We start from the raw sequence: 10,807 nt of genomic DNA on the forward strand, positions 1-10,807 counted from the left end.
GTGGTGGTGGTGGTGGTGGTGGTGGTGGTGGTGGTGGTAGTGGTTGGTCACTCCCATCAATTTTGATGTATGAGTGTTTGAAGGAGAGGATTTGAAAGAAAAATAATGAAACAAAGTAAAGAACAACTTTAAAAATGAAAGAATAAAAGAAGCTGCATCTATTTGTGATGGATGCCTGAATGTAATTTGAGTCCAGGTATGGATTTTGCTATGAAGTCACACTGAGACCACTGATGATTTTGATTTTGTCTGGGAATGGGTAAATGTGTTGTTGATTGCAGGATATAATTCTATTATTGTTCTGTTTTTTTCAACTCGAATAATAATGGTTTCACATTTTGGCACAAGAGCAGTAACAAATATATATGTTTGTATGTATGTATAAAATATATAAATATGAATTTATATAATATATGATAATTTATGTCAGCACAAGATCTCCAAATGAGAAGTATATGAGATACTGCGATATTCATGACTTTCTCCAGAGTATCAGCAGTGTATAAGATTTTAAATGAACTCCACACAAAAACTGAAACCAAGTTTATAAATTTGATTTCTCAACAATATTTGCCAAATTTTTTCGCTAATATTGTTAAAGACAAATGAAATAAACATACCTGCCAAAGAAAAATGGCCGTGGTGTGGCTGGAGCACTAATGAGAAATAAAGATAGAGTAGACAATTAGATGACCAAATTTAAAGATGGACAAGACTTTTGTGCAAAAGAGCGTCTATTTTGTATAAAATTGGTGACGGCATAAGAATAGTGACTCTAAAGGGTTATCGTATCAGGAGAGGAGGATATTGGGATTGATACAGAAATGAAGGAAAAGCATTGAATGTTAAAAAACGGAATGGTGATTGTGTTACAATAGTAGATATGGATAGAAACATATGAATGATGAGTATTTGTTACTACTGTAAGAAATATACACTCATAACCTTACAGTAGATAATATAAGTATAGATGTGGCAGTGAATATATTGACATTACTGATGGATGTACTACAATACAGTGATTGATATGTCACTATACTATGATAGAAAGCTAGACACTATAGTGATTAGTGTGTTGCTATATTATGGCAGACATACATGCATTACAGTGGTAGTAGTCACTGTATTGTGGTGGACATATAGACAGTATAATGCTGTATATTGCAATGATGGGAGACACATGTTACAATAGGATGCGATATTCTATACACTACAATAATACAAGATATGGGATATTGTACATTATACTGGATTGAGATATCAAGTTTACTTAAGTGCAGATCTTCTCTCACATGAAAGTTAAGGCTTAGTATGCAGTATAGTGCTAGAGAAAGCTGTTCTGGTGGGAGTGTATAGGTTTACCTTGTATACACTGGTGGCAGAGGACTGTATGGTGTACTGTCAATAGAAATAATACCATTTGATTCACAGATTCAATACAAACAAATGATGGACAAATGGACTGACAAACTCACACACACACACACACACACACACACATGTACATTCACAGACACACACATATGTGCACACTTTATTGAAGAGGTGTATTAAAACTGAAGCATGTCAGGAGTTGTGCCCATGCTGCTAAAGATCAAACTCACTCTCAATTGCATTGCACATTTAATTAATTAAAACTTCTTGGATTACCATATCAAGGGTGCTAATGCCCATTTTACAATGATTACATAATAAGGAGTAGCCCAACATTTTGCAATAATGCTTTAGTGAAAAGAAAATAAATTTTATATCTCCTCAATAGTGCTTTTACCCAGTCCTTTTACTCCAATCAACTTTGATATATAATATGGAACACATATTATGGCAGTTTAACTAATGATATATTGAATCTGCGAGTATGAGTCAGATAGGTAACCAACCATTCAATACTCAGAAGAATTAGTAGGGTAGAATGATTCACAAGTTAACTCTGAATATCACATTAATGTTGTTGGTTGAGAATCAACAAATAACTTTGGTCTCCTTTAATGGCACAGTGACACACAGTAACTGCACATATGAAGGAAAAGGTTTTTATTACACTCACTCTCCATTTAAGCAACACCAAGCAAAAGCCCTCAAAGTTACAAAGTACTAAGAGATTTCATTCCCAGTCTCTGATGATTTCTCTTTGCAACCTCAGAAAAATAGCATTTTCAGAAGTGAATCGCAAAGGATATTTCTATTCAGAACTAAAAACAATATTTGAACCATTATCATTTGCTGACATTCTCCAAGGTTCAAATATGACCCACATTGTAAACTTCTCACATATTTAGGTCAGAGACACATACATATATTCCATATCCTATATTACATGTAAGGCTCTGACTGGTTGCTAATGATTCACTCATCAACACATGACAACTACTGGCTCACAGGCATAGTTTACTCTCTCTCTCTCTCTCTCTCTCTCTCTCTCTCTCTCTCTCTCTCTCTCTCTCTCTCTACCACTATTAGAATGGCTTCTGTTCTACCAAACAAACAAATTACAAACTGTCAACTGCCTAGTGCACACAATACAACCATATCTTTCCTTTGTATCCTTCCAAATCCTGCACTAAACATGTTACATAATTATTCTTACTCAAAACTGAAGCTCTTTGAATTTTTACCAGTTCTATGTTGTTCCTTCAGCTATACACTTACAAGGTGTATTGAAAAGTTCCTGACTTCAGGTAAAAGAAAATACAGGAGGATCAATGAGTTTTGATTTTATTCAATATATTCCCCTTTCAGATTTACATGCTTATTGCAGCAGTCCTTCAGTTTTTCTAAGCCCTGTAAAAGGTTGGGCTTCCAACCAGGCCGTTTGTGATACCCTTAAAGCCAAGAACTTTACAGCAGCCCCTTGTACAAGGATTCAACCCACACCACTCTCTGAGGACCTACAGAAACCATGGGTTCTAATCCTTTTCATTCAACCAACTAAGAAAAGGAAAAGATTTTTTCATCTATGATCAGCTCTACTTGATCAGATCAGAAGAAAGTAAACGATTGAACAATTAAGAGCAACTCACAACTCTATTAATTTCAATTTTAAGTCAAGTGTAAAAGCCATGATGCACATTCTGTCATTCAATGATTTGCTATGTAATATTACATTCATCTTGCCATCAGTTTTGTTTAAAGTCCACTACAGATGAAGTAGAAATATTTTTGCATGTGATACTGTGGACCTAATACGATTTTTGATGCCGCAATGTTTTAATGTACACATGTACATATATTTGTTATTTCTTTATTGCCCACAAGGGGCTAAACATAGAGAGGACAAACAAGGACAGACAAAGGAATTAAGTCGATTACATCGACCCCAGTGCGTAACTGGACCCCGAAAGGATGAAAGGCAAAGTCGACCTCGGCGGAATTTGAACTCAGAACGTAACGGCAGACGAAATACCGCTAAGCATTTCACCCGGCGCACTAACGTTTCTGCCAGCTCGCCGCCTTGTACATATATTTGTGTGTGTAAATGTGTGTATGAAGTGTGTGTGAGTGTACGAGTGTGTGTGCCATTTTGAACTGAGAGATGGAGTACCTAAATCTGTGTTGTTCTAATGTTATAGCGTGTTCTTAATGTATTAACATGTTTATGATGAGTGAACATATAGTACAGGGAAAGTGTTTGTTCATGTTGTAGTATTGTTGTAGTGTCCTGTTATATGTTTCGGTATTTGTGGAAGTTTGGTAGACATCATACATGGTTGGCCGTGTCATTTAGAGCACAAAGTAGTCATTGACTGGTTTTCTAGTATAGTTAAATCAGGATTTATACAAAGGTAACTCTCCACAGAATTTTGATTTAAGTGTTCCCACCATCCTAGAATGCTTCAATGTTGGTTGGGTTTATATTCAAGATATATCAGTAACCTACTGATATTATTAGAATGTAAGCAGCTTCACCAGGAACAAGGCAGTTGAAAAATTTAGGTAAGTGTTAGAAGTGTGGGTTACCTGGAGTAAGATGGCGGGCCAGGGCTGTACTGGATACTGTAAGTAAAATAGAAATTTGAAACAGCTCTGGTACATTACTGAGTCAAATACTGAGCGGTGCTGATATCATAGGTGTTAGTGGCAGTGGCAGTGATTTGAGTATCTGGGGTCAGTGGTATTAGTTATGATGGAAGCAGGGTTAATGTGAATCATGAGAGTGTTGTGAGTGGTTGCGGTGTGTGTAATAGTAATCGTATGAGGTGTGGTTTCAGTAACAGACACACAAGAGAGTAAGAAATATAAATCGGTGAGGAATAGAGTAAGGTGCAGGGTTAAGTTAATGTGGCTGATAGAAAGGGGAAATGGTACGGTGAAAACTAGATGACTTATTAATCAGTTCACCACAATAAGTTTAATAACCATTTGTTTTAAATAGCCATAAGACTTTTTTTTTAAAGAGGTGTAATTTAATCAACTTCATTATATTACAAGTATTTATTTATTTACTACCAGAAAAAAAAATCAATAATAATGTTGGCCATATTTGAACTTGAAATGTAAATTGTAAAAGTAAATATATGAAGTCTGGTTGTCAACCATGTTTTTTACGTCCTTAAACTCATCACCTTCACAATGTTAATCATCATAATCTTTAGTTTTACATTTATATTTCCAAGCTGCCATATGTGGAACTGGTTTGTTGTATAATATTTTGTCACTGATCCTGATCCTTTGTTGTGTTATTTTATAAGACAACACAGAAGTCAGTTTACAAAGTTGGTAATAATTCCACAGTGACTAGTACATCACCCCATTCTTTCCACGTTTCATGGGCATATTATTTCACAATTCCAAGGTAAACTGGAACAAACTTACACTACCATATATTTGATGTGTGCTCAAACACACTACAGGAGTTTTGCTGCATAGATTTAATTCAAAATTTTACATTTCTATAGCTCACCAAGCTATCAGAGCATGGATACAAGAATATTGTAGAATACTGTACTTACAAAATAGCAGTTTCCTGTCTGGGGTGACAAATATCTCACATCAACTTAACATATTGTAATAAGCACAAGAGTTTAGGAGACATATACATATTATTTATTTAGATTTAAAGTCCTCCTGCACTGTGAAACACATGAGGCAGAATGCTCAATCTATCATGATCAATCTGCTGCAGTTCTTACCACTCACATCCAACAAGCTCTCATGTACTTGAGGTGTTTCTGGAAAATTTAGTGCTAGGTTTTCTTGGAACAGTTCTTCTATTTTTCTTTCTTCTGGTGTCCGTGTCATTGCAGTCTATATATATCAAGTGACTGGCTGGCACAAAACATCACTTGACAGTTATAACTGATGCAGCACCATGTTTTGCAGTGGCTGGGATTTACTTCACAGAAGGATTACCTCATTTGTAATTCTATCTCATCAGGTGTATTTGGGGAATTTCTCCTAATTCTAAATTGTCTCAGTCAACCAATCTGTCAGTTACAGGTACCAGGTCATCTAGGAATATTATCTGTGATATATAGTTGTCCTATCCATGAAATTTGAGTTAAGTGCAATCAGTTATGAGTCCCTTAACATTACATTATATTTCATATCAGTGTACTGGCTAAAAGAAATAATTGTCACCTGTCCTTTGCAATGTCTTCTTCAATTTCTGACATTAGGAAAAGAAACTTCAGTTCTTATCCTACAAGGCCCAAATGAAGTTGAATGAAAATCAAGAGAGGAATTAATAGGTTATTATTGGGAATGTAATACAAGCAAATGCAAAGAACCAGTTTTCAATCACACGACTGTTAGTAACAACAATGCTGACTTACACTAAGTTGCGATATTATTTGAAAGTTACATTATCTATTGTGCATAGAATTATTGACTACATCTCTAACCATCAGCATTAAGTCATAAACCGTATACTGCACACTGCAATATCTACTTCATATTTTACCATCAACAGCAAAATCCATATTAAGTGGCATTATTGACAGCAAGTTGCACCATTTATCATAACAAGTTTCAACATTCCCTGAGAAGTTTACAGCATCAACACCAAACTTTAAGATGTTTATCAATAAAGCAGTTTTGTACACATTTATGAACTTGCAACACAAATCAAAAAAAAAAAAATGGGAATATTTTGTATGAGAGGAGAAGAAAGAAGGTAAAGTGAAAGAATTTTCAATTCTCTTTTCCTTTTTTCATGATACAAGATTTTGCAAAAAATGCCAGTTATGAAATAAAACCTAGTGGTTTCCTTCAACATCCTATTTCTCTCTATCATCAACATCATGGCTATTATTGTTATAACAATCTATATACAACAATATCAATCATTATTATCATCATCGTTGTTGTTGCCATCATCATCATCATCAACATTGTTACAGGTCCTATAAAACAGCATCTCAGGTCTCCTTCCACCTTCTTCTACCTATATTTCTAAATCACAGCCACTATCTACTATAAAACCATGCCAATTCCCCCACACCACAACATATGATATTCTATATGGAGAACCAACATATTTGTTTGTCAGTTGCATTTTCATTTCCATTTCCATTGTATTTCACCTTAGCAAAACATCCAATCGATCTCATGCAGCCTATTCATCAACAACATTTCTTTTTCAACTTCAAATATCTCTTTACAAAACAAGATGTCACAGTTCTGGAGGCAGTGATAACCAGGTTATACACTCCATATTTCATTGCCGGAGACTGATCCATGGCAACATGGAACATGGACGTTAAATGATGATGATGATGATGACGATGACGATGACAACGATGATAATGATGTGGGTGTTGATGATGATAATGAAAGATAAATATCATTTTAATTTAAATGTGGCAATATTTTACAATTCATCTTCATAATATAATCCATTTTGCAAACAATCTTTTTTACTATAGGCACAAGGCCTGAAATTTTGCAGGACAGGTGCTAGTCAACTGATTCTTATTTTATCAACCCTAAGATACACTGCATTTGTTTTAATTAATTTTGAAAATAACGAAGAATTTACTTAAATAACTTCGTCATTATTACAATGGTGTTTGGAGCATAGATTAATGTGAAATTTTGATATGACATTTTAATTTGGAGAATTTTAAAACAGGAAAATTGAATCACAGAACTAAGGGTGATTTCAGAAAGGTTGGTATCAAAACAGTTAATAATAGTAATAAGAATAATTTGTTGCATAAGTTTTATGTTACATGTAAAAAAAAAACTTTGGGAATAGAAGAATGTAAAGGTAAAGTGGACCTAGTACATTACTGGATGTAAGGCAAAGTTGAACTTAGAATTTAAACGGTTACAACTAAATACCACAAGCTCATTGCTAAATCATTATAAATTCATTCCAGCTTTAGTAGCTCCAATGATGATGATGATGATGATGATGATGATGATGATGATGATGATGATGATGATGATGATGATGGTGGTGGTGGTGGTGGTGGTGGTGGTGATTGTGGCAGTAGCAGTAGCGGTGATAGTTATGTCAGTACAAATGACGATGACAAATACATTGATGAGGGCTATGATGTTGACAACAATAGTGAGGATGAGTGGTGATGGTGGTGGTGGTGGTGGTGGTCATGATTTCTTAAACAGGAATGAACTCCCAGATTTATAGAGCTGAAGAAGTTGGATGTAGCATTCATAAGGTGGAAATAGTTTCAACCAGAAATGGAAATTAGATATGACAATTTACTGTGTATTTACTGCATTATCGTTATCATCATCATCATCATCATCATCATCATCATCATCACCATCATCATCATCATCATCATCATCATTAATATTAACATTGTTGTCATCATTGTCAACAACTACAATAACATTAATAACACAGCAGCAAAAACAGTAACGTCAACAAATTCAAGCAGTTTAAAACATAATAACAGCAACAACAGGAACACCAACCTAAACCAGTACAATTATTTATTTAACACAATGACAATAAAAATAGAACTTTACAACAAAGTACAAGACAATGCATGGAACAGTGTGAATGACAACAATAAGAATTGTGACAACAATAATAGTAACAACAACAACAAACTAGATAAATGAAAGATGACATCAAAGATGAGTCATCCCTTTTGTGTTTTAAAGTAAATTTTGTTATGATTTTTACTAGAATGAAATGTTTACAAATATATGAGGTATTATGAGATGGTGTCTAAACATAATGATTGTTTGATGATTGAAGTTGTGTGTGTGTGTGTGTGTGTGTGTGTGTGTGTGTGTGTGTGTGTGTGCTTGCTGACTATAAATGAAGGGTAATCTGTTTCTCACCAGGCATAATACAACATAAATGAGGGTTCAGGGACAAGACACAATAGCAGAGAAGACCAAAGAGATTAGGAAGAATGACTAGAAATATGGACAGAGATAGGTATGAGGGTGGAAACATGTATGAGGTTGAGTATTCATATGGATGAGTATTCATATGAGTACAGGTATGATGATGAGTATTGATGATGAATATTGTAAATGATTACAAATAGTTATAAGGTTGAGTGTTAATTTTATAATCAAGAGACTGAGTAGAGGTATGTTTGAATACAAGCATAAATATAAGAACAGTATTCACAGACATTATTGCTAAAACTGTGGCACGATATATTTCTTTGGATCCAAAAGTCTAGTCTTCAGTGATGTGACAGTGTTGACAAAAAATAAAAGCTGAAATTTGTACACGTGACAACAAAGAAGAACATGTATAGATTTTACCTCAAAAATGTTGGTGTAGTTGGTCTGGTTGGTCTGAAATGTTTACAAAGATTTCATTAAGTTAACATTTCAGATCAACAATGTTCAGATGAAAAAGACAAGGAAGAAATATTTTAAAATGATAAATAAAATTAGTGACATAGGCATGTAATGGTAGTAGATGGTAGGTATAGTATAGGTAAGTGATAGTGGTATATGGCCTTGTGACTGTAGTGGATAACAGCTAGTGAAGAGTTACATAATGACAACATGGACATGTGCTGATAGTGGTTGATAGCAAAAGTAATGGTAAGTGACAGTGATGTGGACAGATGATGACAATGGATAGTTGCTACAGCAGAGGTAAGTAGTAACAGTGGTGTGGACATGTGATGGTCCTGAGTTGCAGCTACATTAGAGGTGAGTGAGGTGGTATAGATTTATGGAGGTAGCAGATGGTGGCTATAGCAGAGGTAGGTGACAGTGGTATGAAGATGTGATTGTCATAGATGTTAGGTGATAACAGTATGGGTATGCATTGGTAGCTACAGAAGAGATAGGTGAGTGGTACAGACATGTGGTTGTAGTGGTTAGTAGCTACAGTAGAGGTAGGTGATGGTAATATGGATTGTTACCATGGATTGTTAACAGCAAATTAAGGTGAAGGTGATATGAACATGCAATGATAGTGATTGTTAGAGTAGGCAAAGATGACAGAAATAGGAATTTGAAATGATTGTAACCTGGAGAAAAAGATTGGGTAATATGATTCATGAAGGAGTCTAAAATTCATGGGAGGTGGCTGAAGTAGAGATGAACAAAGGTGGTGTGCAACTAGCTAATTCAGAGGAACAAACACCATTTTAATAGCAATAGAAGTAGAGAGAAGCAACAGAATGACTCTAAGCTAGAGGTTGTTGTGTGTTTGTGAATGAATTATTGTAAATCAATTGAAATGTTTTCTTTTGGATACAGTCTAAAATGTTTGTGGATGAGCAACTGCACTATTACATATAAGTATGTAGAGTACCAATGTAGGTCTTATTTGAGCTATGTATTCAGTCAGTAACTGATCAGAAATTAAATATTTTGGGGGCTTTGAAGTGAAAGCCTGGTCTTTGAGTTTGGGTTATATTAAAGATGCAGGATTGTCATGAGAAATCATCAGAAATTGTGGTGTCAAACCTTTTAGCAACTTTGAATACCTCTGGTGTTAATATGTAATGGTAGTAGATGATAGCTAGAAATAAAAGTCACAGTGGTATAGATGTGTGACAAGAGAAGATAGAATAGTAGTTTATAGGGGCATTTTTATGGTAGTTGATGGTAACTAAAGATGTAAATTATAGTGGTATAGCTTTCGTTTCTTTTACTCCAGCACTTGACACTTCTCTTTGGTACAAAACCAAACTTACTTAGTCCTGTTCTTGTCACAATACTTACTTCTTGCAGCTACCACCACCAATAGCAAAAGAACTCCCTTCAGAAATCTGTAGGAATCTTACCTGGGACATTCTTGGATTTCTGCTATGTCTTGAGACTCTGATACTCGTATGTCACAGAGATTTGAAGAATCATTGCGAAGCTGGAAAATAACAGCTAAACATCTGAGAATTAATCAACAATGATTAGATCTTATATTTTTATTTAATAGTAGATGAATTGATATTAAATTACAAATATAGTTCAACTTTTTAAATGCACTTTACATATAGGTGCAGACATGGCTGTGTGGTAAGAAACTTGCTTCTCAACCATATGGTTCCTGGTTCAGTTCCACTACATGACACCTTGGACAAATGTCTTCTACTATAGCTTTGAGGCAACAAAACCTTGAGAGTGGATTTGGCAGATGGAATCTGAAAGAAACCAGTCATGTATATACAGGGTGGGCCAAAAGTCACCAGACAGTAAATCAAAATTCCATAAATACTATCTGTAATTCTGTATTGGCTCAAATGGAAAAATATGTCACTCATGAAGGACATCATTTGAACAACTTTTATTATGTTTCATATTTAGATGCTTTTATTAAATTCATTCAGTTGTTAAACATATATAAATCTTGGAATTAAATGGTTTTGATTTATTGACAGGTGACTTTTGGCCAACCCTGTATATATATATATAT

At 34.7% G+C, this 10,807-nt stretch overlaps 1 protein-coding gene across 5 annotated transcripts in view; it reads right to left on the reverse strand.

Moving 5' to 3' along the window:
- The window catches only part of LOC106881110 (uncharacterized), a 90,337-nt gene that overhangs the window by 11,292 nt on the left and 68,238 nt on the right, over window positions 1-10,807 (reverse strand). For 2 of the 5 annotated variants that reach the window (XM_052967888.1, XM_052967889.1), the window contains exons 3-6: window positions 10,182-10,261; window positions 8,698-8,730; window positions 3,958-3,993; window positions 621-656 (exon numbers count right to left, since the gene is read on the reverse strand). In XM_052967888.1, coding sequence (XP_052823848.1) covers window positions 621-656; window positions 3,958-3,993; window positions 8,698-8,730; window positions 10,182-10,261 — 185 coding nt within the window. The remainder of the gene's footprint in view (window positions 1-620; window positions 657-3,957; window positions 3,994-8,697; window positions 8,731-10,181; window positions 10,262-10,807) is intronic. The other 3 variants (XM_014931349.2, XM_014931350.2, XM_014931352.2) reach the window with 3 other exon arrangements.

This window comes from Octopus bimaculoides, chromosome 5, assembly GCF_001194135.2.
Source record: "Octopus bimaculoides isolate UCB-OBI-ISO-001 chromosome 5, ASM119413v2, whole genome shotgun sequence".
NCBI lineage: Eukaryota > Metazoa > Mollusca > Cephalopoda > Octopoda > Octopodidae > Octopus > Octopus bimaculoides.